This window comes from Phyllobates terribilis, unplaced genomic scaffold (genome assembly GCF_046119375.1).
Source record: "Phyllobates terribilis strain yellow unplaced genomic scaffold, ASM4611937v1 Scaffold_11__3_contigs__length_659146591, whole genome shotgun sequence".
NCBI classification, from domain to species: Eukaryota; Metazoa; Chordata; class Amphibia; order Anura; family Dendrobatidae; genus Phyllobates; species Phyllobates terribilis.
This window is the reverse complement of record NW_027362771.1, coordinates 646,991,665-647,009,842: the sequence shown is the minus strand read 5'-3', so window position 1 is coordinate 647,009,842 and position 18,178 is coordinate 646,991,665. Positions and strand designations below refer to the sequence as shown.

The following is an 18,178-nucleotide window of genomic DNA, read 5'->3' as shown; positions in this document are numbered from 1 at the left end:
CAGTATTATAGTAGTTATATTCTTGTACATAGGAGCAGTATTATAGTAGTTATATTCTTGTACATAGGGAGCAGTATTATAGCAGTTATATTCTTGTACATAGGGACAGTATTATAGTAGTTATATTCTTGTACATAGGAGCAGTATTATAGTAGTTATATTCCTGTACATAGGGGGTAGTATTATAGTAGTTATATTCTTGTACATAGGAGCAGTATTATAGTAGTTATATTCCTGTACATAGGGGGCAGTATTATAGTAGTTATATTCTTGTACATAGGGGCAGTATTATAGTAGTTATATTCTTGTACATAGGGGCAGTACTATAGTAGTTATATTCTTGTACATAGGGGGCAGTATTATAGTAGTTATATTCTTGTACATAGGGGCAGTATTATAGTAGTTATATTCTTGTACATAGGGGCAGTATTATAGTAGTTATATTCTTGTACATAGAGGGCAGTATTATAGTAGTTATATTCTTGTACATAGGGGACAGTATTATAGTAGTTATATTCTTGTACATAGGGGCAGTATTATAGTAGTTATATTCTTGTACATAGGGAGCAGTATTATAGCAGTTATATTCTTGTACATAGGGAGCAGTATTATAGTAGTTATATTCTTGTACATAGGGGGCAGTATTATAGTAGTTATATTCTTGTACATAGGGGGCAGTATTATAGTAGTTATATTCTTGTACATAGGAGCAGTATTATAGTAGTTATATTCTTGTACATAGGGAGCAGTATTATAGTAGTTATATTCTTGTATATAGGAGCAGTATTATAGTAGTTATATTCTTGTACATAGGGAGCAGTATTATAGTAGTTATATTCTTGTACATAGGGGGCAGTATTATAGTAGTTATATTCTTGGACATAGGGGCAGTATTATAGTAGTTATATTCTTGTACATAGGAGCAGTATTATAGTAGTTATATTCTTGTACATAGGAGCAGTATTATAGTAGTTATATTCCTGAACATAGGGGGTAGTATTATAGTAGTTATATTCTTGTACATAGGAGCAGTATTATAGTAGTTATATTCCTGTACATAGGGGGCAGTATTATAGTAGTTATATTCTTGTACATAGGGGCAGTATTATAGTAGTTATATTCTTGTACATAGGGGCAGTACTATAGTAGTTATATTCTTGTACATAGGGGGCAGTATTATAGTAGTTATATTCTTGTACATAGGGGCAGTATTATAGTAGTTATATTCTTGTACATAGGGAGCAGTATTATAGCAGTTATATTCTTGTACATAGGGAGCAGTATTATAGTAGTTATATTCTTGTACATAGGAGCAGTATTATAGTAGTTATATTCCTGTACATAGGGGGTAGTATTATAGTAGTTATATTCTTGTACATAGGAGCAGTATTATAGTAGTTATATTCCTGTACATAGGGGGCAGTATTATAGTAGTTATATTCTTGTACATAGGGGCAGTATTATAGTAGTTATATTCTTGTACATAGGGGCAGTACTATAGTAGTTATATTCTTGTACATAGGGGGCAGTATTATAGTAGTTATATTCTTGTACATAGGGGCAGTATTATAGTAGTTATATTCTTGTACATAGGGGCAGTATTATAGTAGTTATATTCTTGTACATAGGGGCAGTACTATAGTAGTTATATGTTTGTACATAGGGGCCGTATTATAGTAGTTATATTCTTGTACATAGGAGCAGTATTATAGTAGTTATATTCTTGTAGATAGGGGACAGTATTATAGTAGTTATATTCTTGTACATAGGGACAGTATTATAGTAGTTATATTCTTGTACATAGGGGGCAGTATTATAGTAGTTATATTCTTGTACATAGGGGCAGTACTATAGTAGTTATATGTTTGTACATAGGGGCCGTATTATAGTAGTTATATTCTTGTACATAGGAGCAGTATTATAGTAGTTATATTCTTGTACATAGGAGCAGTATTATAGTAGTTATATTCTTGTACATAGGGAGCAGTATTATAGCAGTTATATTCTTGTACATAGGGACAGTATTATAGTAGTTATATTCTTGTACATAGGAGCAGTATTATAGTAGTTATATTCCTGTACATAGGGGGTAGTATTATAGTAGTTATATTCTTGTACATAGGAGCAGTATTATAGTAGTTATATTCCTGTACATAGGGGGCAGTATTATAGTAGTTATATTCTTGTACATAGGGGCAGTATTATAGTAGTTATATTCTTGTACATAGGGGCAGTACTATAGTAGTTATATTCTTGTACATAGGGGGCAGTATTATAGTAGTTATATTCTTGTACATAGGGGCAGTATTATAGTAGTTATATTCTTGTACATAGGGGCAGTATTATAGTAGTTATATTCTTGTACATAGGGGCAGTATTATAGTAGTTATATTCTTGTACATAGGGGCAGTACTATAGTAGTTATATTCTTGTACATAGGGGGCAGTATTATAGTAGTTATATTCTTGTACATAGGGGGCAGTATTATAGTAGTTATATTCTTGTACATAGGGGCAGCATTATAGTAGTTATATTCTTGTACATAGGGGCAGTACTATAGTAGTTATATGTTTGTACATAGGGGCCATATTATAGTAGTTATATTCTTGTACATAGGAGCAGTATTATAGTAGTTATATTCCTGTACATAGGGGGCAGTATTATAGTAGTTATATTCTTGTACATAGGGGCAGTATTATAGTAGTTATATTCTTGTACATAGGGGAAGTACTATAGTAGTTATATTTTTGTACATAGGGGCAGTATTATAGTAGTTATATTCTTATACATAGGGGCAGTACTATAGTAGTTATATGTTTGTACATAGGGGCCGTATTATAGTAGTTATATTCTTGTACATAGGAGCAGTATTATAGTAGTTATATTCTTGTACATAGGGACAGTATTATAGTAGTTATATTCTTGTACATAGGGGGCAGTATTATAGTAGTTATATTCTTGTACATAGGGGCAGCATTATAGTAGTTATATTCTTGTACATAGGGGTAGTATTATAGTAGTTATATTCTTGTACATAGGGGCAGTACTATAGTAGTTATATTCTTGTACATAGGGGGCAGTATTATAGTAGTTATATTCTTGTACATAGGGGCAGTATTATAGTAGTTATATTCTTGTACATAGGGGCAGTATTATAGTAGTTATATTCTTGTACATAGGGGCAGTATTATAGTAGTTATATTCTTGTACATAGGGGCAGTACTATAGTAGTTATATTCTTGTACATAGGGGGCAGTATTATAGTAGTTATATTCTTGTACATAGGGGCAGTATTATAGTAGTTATATTCTTGTACATAGGGAGCAGTATTATAGTAGCTATATTCTTGTACATAGGGGCAGTATTATAGTAGTTATATTGTTGTACATTGGGGCAGTATTATAGTAGTTATATTCTTGCACATAGGGGCAGTATTATAGTAGTTATATTCTTGTACATGGGGTACAGTATTATAGTAGTTATATTCTTGTACATGGGGTACAGTATTATAGTAGTTATATTCTTGTACATAGGGAGCAGTATTATAGCAGTTATATTCTTGTACATAGGGGGCAGTATTATAGTAGTTATATTCTTGTACATAGGAGCAGTATTATAGTAGTTATAATCTTGTACATAGGGGGCAGTATTATAGTAGTTATATTCTTGTACATAGGTGGCAGTATTATAGTAGTTATATTCTTGTACATAGGAGCAGTATTATAGTAGTTATATTCTTGTACATAGGGGCAGTATTATAGTAGTTATATTCTTGTACATAGGAGCAGTATTATAGTAGTTATATTCTTGTATATAGGGGCAGTATTGTAGTAGTTATATTCTTGTACATAGGGGCAGTATTATAGTAGTTATATTCTTGTACATAGGAGCAGTATTATAGTAGTTATATTCTTGTACATAGGGAGCAATATTATAGTAGTTATATTCTTGTACATAGGAGCAGTATTATAGTAGTTATATTCTTGTACATAGGAGCAGTATTATAGTAGTTATATTCTTGTACATAGGAGCAGTATTATAGTAGTTATATTCTTGTACATAGGGAGCAATATTATAGTAGTTATATTCTTGTACATAGGAGCAGTATTATAGTAGTTATATTCTTGTACATAGGGGCAGTATTATAGTAGTTATATTCTTGTACATAGGAGCAGTATTACAGTAGTTATATTCTTGTACATAGGGGCAGTATTGTAGTAGTTATATTCTTGTCCATAGGGGCAGTATTATAGTAGTTATATTCTTGTACATAGGGAGCAATATTATAGTAGTTATATTCTTGTACATAGGGGCAGTATTATAGTAGTTATATTCTTGTACATAGGAGCAGTATTATAGTAGTTATATTCTTGTACATAGGGAGCAATATTATAGTAGTTATATTCTTGTACATAGGAGCAGTATTATAGTAGTTATATTCTTGTACATAGGGGCAGTATTATAGTAGTTATATTCTTGTACATAGGAGCAGTATTACAGTAGTTATATTCTTGTACATAGGGGCAGTATTGTAGTAGTTATATTCTTGTACATAGGGGCAGTATTATAGTAGTTATATTCTTGTACATAGGGAGCAATATTATAGTAGTTATATTCTTGTACATAGGAGCAGTATTATAGTAGTTATATTCTTGTACATAGGAGCAGTATTATAGTAGTTGTATTCTTGTATATAGGAGCAGTATTATAGTAGTAATATTCTTGTACATAGGGGGCAGTATTATAGTAGTTATATTCTTGTACATAGGGGGCAGTATTATAGTAGTTATATTCTTGTATAGAGGAACAGTATTATAGTTGTTATATTCTTGTACATAGAGGGCAGTATTATAGTAGTTATATTCTTGTACATAGGGGCAGTATTATAGTAGTTATATTTTTGTACATAGGGGGCAGTATTATAGTAGTTATATTCTTGTAGTACATAGGAGCAGTATTATAGTAGTAATATTCTTGTACATAGGGGGCAGTATTATAGTAGTTATATTCTTGTACATAGGGGGCAGTATTATAGTAGTTATATTCTTGTACATAGGGGGCAGTATTATAGTAGATATATTCTTGTACATAGGAGTAGTATTACAGTAGTTTTATTCTTGTACATAGGAGCAGTATTATAGTAGTTATATTCTTGTACATAGAAGCAGTATTATAGTAGTTATATTCTTGTACATAGGGGGCAGTATTATAGTAGTTATATTCTTGTACATAGGGGGCAGTATTATAGTAGTTATATTCTTGTACATAGGGGGCAATATTATAGTAGTTATATTCTTGTACATAGGAGGCAGTATTATAGTAGTTATATTCTTGTACATAGGGGGCAGTATTATAGTAGGTATATTTTTGTACATAGGGGGCAATATTATAGTAGTTACATTCTTGTACATAGGGGGCAGTATTATAGTAGTTATATTCTTGTACCTAGAAGCAGTATTATAGTAGTTATATTCTTGTACATAGGGACAGTATTATAATAGTTATATTCTTGCATATAGGGGCAGTATTATAGTAGTTATATTCTTGTACATAGGGGCAGTATTATAGTAGTTATATTCTTGTACATAGGAGCAGTATTATAGTAGTTATATTCTTGTATATAGGGGCAGTATTATAGTAGTTATATTCTTGTACATAGGGGCAGTATTATAGTAGTTATATTCTTGTACATAGGGGGCAGTATTATAGTAGTTATATTCTTGTACATAGGGTGCAGTATTATAGTAGTTATATTCTTGTACATAGGAGCAGTATTATAGTAGTTATATTCTTGTACATAGGGGCAGTATTATAGTAGTTATATTCTTGTACATAGGGGGCAGTATTATAGTAGTTATATTCTTGTACATAGGAGCAGTATTATAGTAGTTATATTCTTGTACAGAGAGGCAGTAGTATAGTAGTTATATTCTTGTACATAGGGGGCAGTATTATAGTAGTTATATTCTTGTACATAGGGGGCAGTATTATAGTAGTTATATTCTTGTACATAGGAGCAGTATTATAGTAGTTATATTCTTGTACATAGGGGGCAGTATTATAGTAGTTATATTCTTGTACATAGGGGGCAGTATTATAGTAGTTATATTCTTGTACATAGGAGCAGTATTATAGTAGTTATATTCTTGTACATAGGGGGCAGTATTATAGTAGTTATATTCTTGTACATAGGGGGCAGTATTATAGTAGTTATATTCTTGTACATAGGGGCAGTATTATAGTAGTTATATTCTTGTACATAGGAGCAGTATTATAGTAGTTATATTCTTGTACATAGGGGGTAGTATTATAGTAGTTATATTCTTATACATAGGGGCAGTATTATAGTAGTTATATTCTTGTACATAGGGGCAGTATTATAGTAGTTATATTCTTGTGCATAGGATCAGTATTATAGTAGTTATTTATTGTACATAGGGGGCAGTATTATAGTAGTTATATTCTTGTACATAGGGAGCAGTATTATAGTAGTTATATTCTTGTACATAGGAGCAGTATTATAGTAGTTATATTCTTGTACATAGGAGCAGTATTATAGTAGATATATTCTTGTACATAGGGAGCAGTATTATTATAGTTATATTCTTGTACATAGGGGGCAGTATTATAGTAGTTATATTCTTGTACATAGGGGTAGTATTATAGTAGTTATATTCTTGTACATAGGAGCAGTATTATAGTAGTTATATTCTTGTACATAGGGGGCAGTATTATAGTAGTTATATTCTTGTACATAGGGGGCAGTATTATAGTAGTTATATTCTTGTATAGAGGAACAGTATTATAGTTGTTATATTCTTGTACATAGAGGGCAGTATTATAGTAGTTATATTCTTGTACATAGGGGCAGTATTATAGTAGTTATATTTTTGTACATAGGGGGCAGTATTATAGTAGTTATATTCTTGTAGTACATAGGATCAGTATTATAGTAGTAATATTCTTGTACATAGGGGGCAGTATTATAGTAGTTATATTCTTGTACATAGGGGGCAGTATTATAGTAGTTATATTCTTGTACATAGGGGGCAGTATTATAGTAGATATATTCTTGTACATAGGAGTAGTATTACAGTAGTTTTATTCTTGTACATAGGAGCAGTATTATAGTAGTTATATTCTTGTACATAGAAGCAGTATTATAGTAGTTATATTCTTGTACATAGGGGGCAGTATTATAGTAGTTATATTCTTGTACATAGGGGGCAGTATTATAGTAGTTATATTCTTGTACATAGGGGGCAATATTATAGTAGTTATATTCTTGTACATAGGAGGCAGTATTATAGTAGTTATATTCATGTACATAGGGGGCAGTATTATAGTAGGTATATTCTTGTACATAGGGGGCAATATTATAGTAGTTACATTCTTGTACATAGGGGGCAGTATTATAGTAGTTATATTCTTGTACCTAGAAGCAGTATTATAGTAGTTATATTCTTGTACATAGGGACAGTATTATAATAGTTATATTCTTGCATATAGGGGCAGTATTATAGTAGTTATATTCTTGTACATAGGGGCAGTATTATAGTAGTTATATTCTTGTACATAGGGGCAGTATTATAGTAGTTATATTCTTGTACATAGGAGCAGTATTATAGTAGTTATATTCTTGTATATAGGGGCAGTATTATAGTAGTTATATTCTTGTACATAGGGGCAGTATTATAGTAGTTATATTCTTGTACATAGGGGGCAGTATTATAGTAGTTATATTCTTGTACATAGGGTGCAGTATTATAGTAGTTATATTCTTGTACATAGGAGCAGTATTATAGTAGTTATATTCTTGTACATAGGGGCAGTATTATAGTTATATTCTTGTACATAGGGGGCAGTATTATAGTAGTTATATTCTTGTACATAGGAGCAGTATTATAGTAGTTATATTCTTGTACAGAGAGGCAGTAGTATAGTAGTTATATTCTTGTACATAGGGGGCAGTATTATAGTAGTTATATTCTTGTACATAGGGGGCAGTATTATAGTAGTTATATTCTTGTACATAGGAGCAGTATTATAGTAGTTATATTCTTGTACGTAGGGGGCAGTATTATAGTAGTTATATTCTTGTACATAGGGGGCAGTATTATAGTAGTTATATTCTTGTACATAGGAGCAGTATTATAGTAGTTATATTCTTGTACATAGGAGCAGTATTATAGTAGTTATATTCTTGTACATAGGGGGCAGTATTATAGTAGTTATATTCTTGTACATAGGAGCAGTATTATAGTGGTTATATTCTTGTACATAGGGGGCAGTATTATAGTATTTATATTCTTGTACATAGGGGTAGTATTATAGTAGTTATATTCTTGTACATAGGAGCAGTATTATAGTAGTTATATTCTTGTACATAGGGAGCAGTATTATAGTAGTTATATTCTTGTACATAGGAGCAGTATTATAGTAGTTATATTCTTGTACATAGGAGCAGTATTATAGTAGATATATTCTTGTACATAGGGAGCAGTATTATTATAGTTATATTCTTGTACATAGGGGGCAGTATTATAGTAGTTATATTCTTGTACATAGGGGTAGTATTATAGTAGTTATATTCTTGTACATAGGAGCAGTATTATAGTAGTTATATTCTTGTACATAGGGGGCAGTATTATAGTAGTTGTATTCTTGTATATAGGAGCAGTATTATAGTAGTAATATTCTTGTACATAGGGGGCAGTATTATAGTAGTTATATTCTTGTACATAGGGGGCAGTATTATAGTAGTTATATTCTTGTATATAGGAACAGTATTATAGTTGTTATATTCTTGTACATAGAGGGCAGTATTATAGTAGTTATATTCTTGTACATAGGGGGCAGTATTATAGTAGTTATATTCTTGTACATAGGGGGCAGTATTGAGGTGGTCTGGGAAATGAATCAGTATTCCCATTTAACTCTTTGTGTAATTATGCCAGCGATCATCGGGTACAGTTTATGAGTTTGTTTATTCTGGATAAAGCTATAGAGCTCGGTCCGTACAGAACAGTCATAATAATCATCATCCTGTCCCAGGATAATATTATCTATATATATAATCGTCTTATCCCGTCTGTCTGTCTGTCTTTCTATCTGTCCTGGAAATCCCGTGTCGCTCATTGGTCCGGCAGCGGCCAATCAGCGCCGCGGGATTTCTGAAAAAAGATGGCGGCCGTTAGCAGCAGAAGGACCCCGACCGCCGGCGCCGATGACCTCCATGCGGAAGGGAGGACTGGGGAGCGGCGCTGCGGGTCGGGATACTTCTGCTGCGAGCAGTCGCTCATCTCCCGGCTTCTCGCAGCGGAAGTAGCCGCACAGGCAGCGGCGCTCCCCGATCCTCACCAATACGATTCGCACTCCGCCCGCGACCAATCAGTGATCTTGGCGCTAAAGCTAAACACCGCTCTGCTGATTGGTCGCGGCCGCTGCCCGCGACCAATCACCGATTTGCGCGCCACATTTAAATAGCGTCCGCGACCAATCACCGATCTTGGCGCCACATTTAAACACTGCTGTGCTGATTGGTCGCGGACGCTGCCCGCAACCAATCAGCGATTTTGGCGCCACATTTAAACACTGCTGTGCTGATTGGTCGCGGACGCTGCCCGCAACCAATCAGCGATTTTGGCGCCACATTTAAACACTGCTGTGCTGATTGGTCGTGGACGCTGCCCACGACCAATCATCGATCTTGCCGACACATTTAAACACTGCTGTGCTGTTTGGGGGCGAACGCCAGCCGTGACCAATCAACGATTTTGGCGCAAAATTTAAACAACGCTCTGCTGATTGGTCGCAGACGCCAGCCGCGACCAATCAGCGAGATTGGCGCCAAATTTAAACAACGCTCTGCTGATTGATCGCGGACGCCAGCCGTGACCAATCAGCGAGATTGGCGCCAAATTTAAACAACGCTCTGCTGATTGGTCGCCGACGCCAGCCACGACCAATCTGCGAGATTGGCGCCAAATTTAAACAACGCTCTGCTCTCCCGACGGTAAGAACGGAGGACCAAGGAGCGACGCCGCCGGTCGGGATGCTTCTGCTGCGAGCAGCCGCTCATCTCCCAGCTGCTCGCAGCGGAAGTACCCGCACAGGCAGCGCCGCTCCCCGGCGAACAATCAGCGATTTTGGCACCAAATTTAAACACCGCTCTGCTGATTGGTCGCGGCCGCGACCAATCAGCAGTATTGGCGCCAAATTTAAACCCCACTCTGCTGAATATTCGCAACCACCGGCCGCAACCAATCAGCGATATTGGCGCCAAATTTAAACAACGCTCTGCTGACTGATCGCGGACGCCAGCCGCGACCAATCAGCGAGATTGGCGCCAAATTTAAACAACGCTCTGCTGATTGGTCGCCGACGCCAGCCACGACCAATCTGCGAGATTGGCGCCAAATTTAAACAACGCTCTGCTCTCCCGACGGTAAGAACGGAGGACCAAGGAGCGACGCCGCCGGTCGGGATGCTTCTGCTGCGAGCAGCCGCTCATCTCCCAGCTGCTCGCAGCGGAAGTACCCGCACAGGCAGCGCCGCTCCCCGGCGAACAATCAGCGATTTTGGCACCAAATTTAAACACCGCTCTGCTGATTGGTCGCGGCCGCGACCAATCAGCAGTATTGGCGCCAAATTTAAACCCCACTCTGCTGAATATTCGCAACCACCGGCCGCGACCAATCAGCGATATTGGCGCCAAATTTAAACAACGCTCTGCTGACTGATCGCGGACGCCAGCCGCGACCAATCAGCGAGATTGGCGCCAAATTTAAACAACGCTCTGCTGATTGGTCGCCGACGCCAGCCACGACCAATCTGCGAGATTGGCGCCAAATTTAAACAACGCTCTGCTCTCCCGACGGTAAGAACGGAGGACCAAGGAGCGACGCCGCCGGTCGGGATGCTTCTGCTGCGAGCAGCCGCTCATCTCCCAGCTGCTCGCAGCGGAAGTACCCGCACAGGCAGCGCCGCTCCCCGGCGAACAATCAGCGATTTTGGCACCAAATTTAAACACCGCTCTGCTGATTGGTCGCGGCCGCGACCAATCAGCAGTATTGGCGCCAAATTTAAACCCCACTCTGCTGAATATTCGCAACCACCGGCCGCGACCAATCAGCGATATTGGCGCCAAATTTAAACAACGCTCTGCTGACTGATCGCGGACGCCAGCCGCGACCAATCAGCGAGATTGGCGCCAAATTTAAACAACGCTCTCCTGATTGGTTGCGGCCGCCAGCCGACCGTGACCAATCAGCGAGATTGGTGCCAAATTTAAACAATGCTCTGATCTCCCGACGGCAAGAACGGAGGACCGAGGAGCGACTCCGCCGGTCGGGATGCTTCTGCTGTGAGCAGCCACTCATCTCCCAGCTGCTCGCAGCGGAAGTACCCGCACAGGCAGCGCCGCTCCCCGGCGAACAATCAGCGATTTTGGCGCCAATTTTAAACAACGCTCTGCTGATTGATCGCGGACGCCAGCCGTGACCAATCAGCGACATTGGCGCCAAATTTAAACAACGCTCTGCTGATTGTTCGCCGACGCCAGCCGTGACCAATCAGCGAGATTGGCGCCAAATTTAAACAACGCTCTGCTGATTGGTTGCGGCCACCATCCGTCCGTGACCAATCAGCGAGTTTGGCGCCAAATTTAAACAACGCTCTGCTGATTGGTTGCGGCCGCCAGCCGACCGCGACCAATCAGCGATATTGGCGCCAAATTTAAACAACGCTCTGCTGACTGATCGCGGACGCCAGCCGTGACCAATCAGCGAGATTGGCGCCAAATTTAAACAACGCTCTCCTGATTGGTTGCGGCCACCAGCCGACCGTGACCAATCAGCGAGATTGGTGCCAAATTTAAACAACGTTCTGTTGATTGGTCGCAGCCGCAATCCGCGACCAATCAGCGAGATTGGCGCCAAATTTAAACAACGCTCTGATCTCCCGACGGCAAGAACGGAGGACCGAGGAGCGACGCCGCCGGTCGGGATGCTTCTGCTGCGAGCAGCCACTCATCTCCCAGCTGCTCGCAGGGGAAGTACCCGCACAGGCAGCGCCGCTCCCCGGCGAACAATCAGCGATTTTGGCGCCAATTTTAAACAACGCTCTGCTGATTGATCGCGGACGCCAGCCGTGACCAATCAGCGACATTGGCGCCAAATTTAAACAACGCTCTGCTGATTGGCCGCCGACGCCAGCCGTGACCAATCAGCGAGATTGGCGCCAAATTTAAACAGCGCTCAGCTGATTGGTTGCGGCCGCCAGCCGACCACGACCAATCAGTGAGATTGGCGCCAAATGTAAACAACGCTCTGCTGATTGGTCGCGGCTGCCAGCCGCGACCAATCAGCGAGATTGGCGCCAAATTTAAACAACGCTCTGCTGATTGGTTGCGGCCGCCAGCCGACCGCGACCAATCAGTGAGATTGGCGCCAAATGTAAACAACGCTCTGCTGATTGGTCGCGGCTGCCAGCCGCGAACAATCAGCGAGATTGGCGCCAAATTTAAACAACGCTCTGCTGATTGGTCGCGGCTGGCCTCCGCGATCAATCAGGGAGATTGTCGCCAAATTTAAAAAACGCTCTGCAGATTGGTCGCGGCTGGCGTCCGCAATCAATCAGCGAGATTGGTGCCAAATTTAAACATCGCTCTGCTGATTGATCGCGGACGCCAGCCACGACCAATCAGCGAGATTGGCGCCAAATTTAAACAACGCTCTGCTGATTGGTCGCCGACGCCAGCCGCGACCAATCAGCGAGATTGGCGCCAAATTTAAACAACGCTCTGCTGATTGGTTGCGGCTGCCAGCCGACCGCGACCAATCAGCAAGATTGGTGCCAAATTTAAACCGCTCTGATCTCCCGACGGCAAGAACGGAGGACCGAGGAGCGGTGCCGCCGGTCGGGATGCTTCTGCTGCGAGCAGCCGCTCATCTCCCAGCTGCTCGCAGCGGAAGTACCCGCACAGGCAGCGCCGCTCCCCGGCGAACAATCAGCGATTTTGGCGCCAAATTTAAACAACGCTCTGCTGATTGGTTGCGGTCGCCGGCCGCGACCAATCAGCATTATTGGCGCCAAATTTAAACACCGCTCTGCTGATTAGTCGCGGTCGCCGGCTGCGACCAATCAGCAGTATTGGCGCCAAATTTAAACCCCGCTCTGCTGATTAGTCGCAACCACCGGCCGTGACCAATCAGCGATATTGGCGCCAAATTTAAACACCGCTTCGCTGATTGGTGGCGGTGGCCGGCCGCGACCAAGCAGCGATATTGGCACCAAATTTTAACACCGCTCTGCTGATTGGTCGCGGTTGCTGGCCGCGACTAATCAGCTTTATTTACACCAAATTTAAACACCGCTTTACTGATTTGTCGCAGTGGCCGGCCGCGACCAATCAGCGATACTGTCGCCAAATTTAAACACTACTATGCTGATTGGTCGCGGTTACCGGTCACAAATAATCAGCATTATTGGCGCCAAATTTAAACCCCGCTCTGCTGATTGGTCGCGTTCGCTGCCCGCGACCAATCAGCATTATTGGCGCCAAATTTAAACCCCGCTCTGCTGATTAGTCGCGACCGCCGGCTGTGACCAATCTGCGATATAGCCGCCAAATTTTAACACCGCTTTGGTGATTGGTCACGGTTGCCGGCCTCGACCAATCAGCGATTTTGGCGCCAAATTTAAACACCGCTCTGCTGATTGCGCCCTGTCGGCCGCATACCTATTCTAGAATACCCGATGCATTAGAATCGGGCCACCATCTAGTTAATAATATATAGGTAACTAGGCTGAAGCATAAGGGCTCCTTCAGGGACCAGGGGTCGTTCAGTGATTTTTGCTGGTGTATTATTTTCTATGCCCTTAGCGCATTAATTGTAAGGGCACTTTGCGCTATAATAATGTGTACATTTAAATTTATGACAGCAAAGCAATAATCAGCGTGTTGCCATCATGGTTGTGACGTTATGCTACGTTCTTCATGGAGACTAGTTCTAACCTTTTTCACCTGTACTCCATTGTTCCCCCAAGATTGATGGAGAGGTCCTGAAATACCTCCATGAGGTTCCCATTAGTTTTTGTGGGCCCATGTAAATAGGTCAGTAAACTATCAAGGGCAGTTCCAGTTGTACTTCGAAGTCTTATAAAATGTTTATTTTTCTATTTTTCCTACCCTTTTAAGAAGTAAAAACTGTCTAAAGCAGTAAGCTGTCACGCCAGGTGTGGGAAAAACTCATTACCGGAGGAGTAAGGACGAAGTTCGAAATACAATTTGCAGGTCTCCTTATACAGGTCTTCCTTGTCTCTACTTCCAGAAAACTTGTCCAGGAGGGCAACCTTGCGTTCAGTCTGGACAGACCTACCTGCAGAGACCCCCACATTGGCGACCTGTAACCGCTGCCACTGCTGTACCTCACCGCGGAGGTCATTCACCTCCAGAGATAGAGTGCGCAGCTGCTCTGCAACTGATCCCATACCAAGGGAGAAAGGAAAAAAAAAGGTGCACACCCAAAAACACACAGAAAAAAAGGCAGTATTTTTTTTTTTCCTTTTCAAAACGTGCTGCTCGGCCGGCTATAATGTCACGGCAGGTGTGGGAAAGACTTAGTGCAACACAGAGGGAAGAGGGAAAGGGAGCCCAGACACTAGTGGGAAGTGGAGACCTCCTAGTCTGGTCGAGTGTCACCCTGTCTCAACTATCATCCCTATATTGCCTCTTCAGCAATTCTCGCATGCTTGCCTCACCCTGACTTTCCCTGATGTATGGCTAAGGCTAGGGATGGGAGGAGATGAGCACTAGTTGATCTCCACTAAACTCTATAGACAACAAGGATAGACAAACAGGGGGAAATTGCTTAGCTTTAGACGACTCCAAATGTGCACACGGCCTCAAGCTCTAGAGAGGACGAAGTACTGCTCTTGCTAAGCCTCACAAGTAGAAATGAATATAGCCGACACCTCCCTCTCAGACACATCAGGTATATATACACCCAGGCCAGGAAGATAATTACCAGAGGGAGGTAGCCGCTAGGTCCTAGAGACAGCCTCTCATCTAAGAAGATGTCTGTAATGCCAAAAGTAGAGATCTCCTGCAACCAACTGCAGGGCGACTGTCTGTCACCTCTGACACACCCGTGACAGAAGCGTCTTCTATGCAGCCGGTCCTGGAGACACAAGGCTCATGCCCAGTCTCAGATATACGGCAGAAACTCACCTTTGAATATGTATTTTGCCTGTGAACACCGATAATACAACCACTCCAGAAAACACCTTTCTTTAAGAGATAAGTTATGGTGGCTCTCGAAGAAATCCCACAAAAGTATGTCTTTGTAAAAGAAAGCTTCTTCAATCAACCTCATCATTTGCCTCTTCTTTCCAGAGCTTGCCATCAAAAACACCGGCTTAAACGTATAGCCATCAATCCTTCTCTCTTTTGCCCACGTCTTTCGGAGGGAATCTCTGCGATTTTTTGCTCTTGGATGGGATTTCACTGCCATCAGAATTAGGGGGTACTCTGTGCGGCAATACCCTAATAGCCCTATGATGGCTCGACATCTATAGTTCTGGAGACCTGGGTAAGTCTTGTTGTATTCGGATAGGTCTAAAAAGAAGCTAAAGTTTGAGTCATAGAGCGTAGCAGAACGACGGAGGGATGGCGGAGAGCTGAGGTTTGCTGGAAACGGATCCTGTAAGTCTGGAATGTTCCATATTGGCTCCTCTTCCACTATAATCCATGCAAGAAGACAGAGGGTGCAACAAAGGGCAAGTGAGAGGACGGCAATGACAGAACGTCGTCGACGTACCATGACCTGCAAAGAGAAAGGCTCTTAGTCATGATCTCCCAGCCACAGAAATGTATGATGCATCCTATATCGGTGCCTTTATATATTCATACTAAGTGAAAGGTGGTACCACGTAATATATAAGTATCAGTCAAACACTAAGGCGTAAGAAGTACTATTTCTATGAGTCACGTGACACCGATGACATCACAGAATCAAGCTATTTGTTTCTTTCAGTTGTGACATCACAGGTCTCCAAATACTACTATACACAGTAGAATAGAAGGGATATCTCTGGTTACTAATCTTGTCATCATTGATCTATAATAGAAAATGTAATAATGATACAGAGTTGTAGAATATAAGCAGTGGGAAGTACATAACCTATCATTTAGTACATAGCTGTGTTTGGTATATGTGATGAACTGACGATTTAGATCTAAAGGCAGGATAGGGAACAACAGACAAGACAGATACAGGCAGGATAGGGAACAACAGAAAAGACAGGTACAGGCAGGATAGGGAACAACAGAAAAGACAGATACAGGCAGGATAGGGAACAACAGACAAGACAGATATAGGCAGGATAGGGAACAACAGACAAGACAGGTACAGGCAGGATAGGGAACAACAGAAAAGACAGATACAGGCAGGATAGGGAACAACAGACAAGACAGATATAGGCAGGATAGGGAACAACAGACAAGACAGGTACAGGCAGGATAGGGAACAACAGAAAAGACAGATACAGGCAGGATAGGGAACAACAGACAAGACAGATATAGGCAGGATAGGGAACAACAGACAAGACAGATATAGGCAGGATAGGGAACAACAGACAAGACAGATACAGGCAGGATAGGGAACAACAGACAAGACAGATATAGGCAGGATAGGGAACAACAGACAAGACAGGTACAGGCAGGATAGAGATACAACAGACAGGACAGATATAGGCAGGATAGAGATACAACAGACAGGACAGATATAGGCAGGATAGGGATACAAGGATGTACAGGCAGGACAGATACAAGACAGGTACAGGCAGGATAGGGATACAACCGACAAGACATATAGGCAGGATAGGGATACAACAGACAAGACATATAGGCAGCACAGGGATACAACAGACAAGACAGATACAGGCAGGATAGGGATACAACAGACAAGACAGATACAGGCAGGATAGGGATACAGCTGACAAATACTATTGAGATCTCTGCTACTGGAAGTGGAAAGGAAGAACAAAGACAAAACAATTTAAATAATAAAAATATGGGAGGAAGAGAAACCAATCACAAACTAAAATGTTTTTATACAAATGCACAAAGCATGGGCAACAAACAAGGAGAATTGGAACTACTAACGCAGGAAAAGGAATATGATGTCATTGGAATCACTGAAACTTGGTGGGACGATACACATGATTGGAATAAAAGGCTAAAAGGATACAACTTATTTGAAAGAAACAGACTTGATAAACGAGGAGGAGGTGTCGCATTGTATGTTAGAAAAGCGTATATCTGCACAGAGATTGAAGCTTCAGAGACTGGGAGTTCTGTGGGAACTGTCTGGGTAAGAATACAAGGAGAGAACAACGGAAAGGACACCATTGTAGGCATTTACTACAGGCCACCTGGGCAAGCTGAAGATATGGATGAACTCTTTATGTATCAAATGACCAAGTTCTCCAAAAAATATGACGTAGTGGTCATGGGAGATTTCAACTATCCAGACATTTGTTGGGAATCTCTCTCAAGTAAAACTAACAGGTCAAGCAAATTCTTATCCTCTCTTGCTGACAACTTTATCTTCCAAAAGGTAGGGGAGAAAACAAGGGGATCTGCTACTTTGGATCTAATCCTTATAAACAAGGAGGAAATGGTTGAGGAGGTAAAAGTGGCTGGGACCCTAGGAGGCAGCGATCATGCTATTATAGAATTTTGGATAACTAGAGGAGGAAGACATGTGAAGACTCAGACTTCAAGGTTAGATTTTAGAAAGGCAGATTTTAAGAGACTCAGAAAGAGAATAGGAGGGATCCAATGGCTGGATGTCCTTAAGGACAAAAGTGTCCAGGAAGGATGGGAAATTTTTAAAAATGAGATTCTCAAAGCACAATCGTTAACAATCCCGAAAAGTAGGAAGAATGGTAAGCATTTAAGGAAACCAGGATGGATGAACACAGAACTTAAACACATGCTAAAAAGAAAGAAAGAAATGTTTATTAAATGGAAAGAGGGAGGCATATCTAAAGAAGATTATAATGCAGTCTGCAGATCCTGCAGGGCACGTATCAGGTTAGCTAAAGCTGACAATGAATTAAGGCTTGCAAGAGATGTCAAAAGCAATAAAAAAGGATTTTGGGGGTATGTCAA

At 40.6% G+C, this 18,178-nt stretch overlaps 1 protein-coding gene across 1 annotated transcript in view; it reads right to left on the bottom strand.

Moving 5' to 3' along the window:
- The window catches only part of LOC141165471 (N-acetyllactosaminide beta-1,3-N-acetylglucosaminyltransferase 3-like), a 42,702-nt gene extending 26,878 nt beyond the window's left edge, over window positions 1–15,824 (bottom strand). Inside the window, exon 1 of the mRNA XM_073651072.1 lies at window positions 15,233–15,824. Within this exon, the coding sequence (XP_073507173.1) occupies window positions 15,233–15,824 (592 nt within the window). The remainder of the gene's footprint in view (window positions 1–15,232) is intronic.
- Between the last annotated feature and the right edge of the window lie 2,354 nt (window positions 15,825–18,178).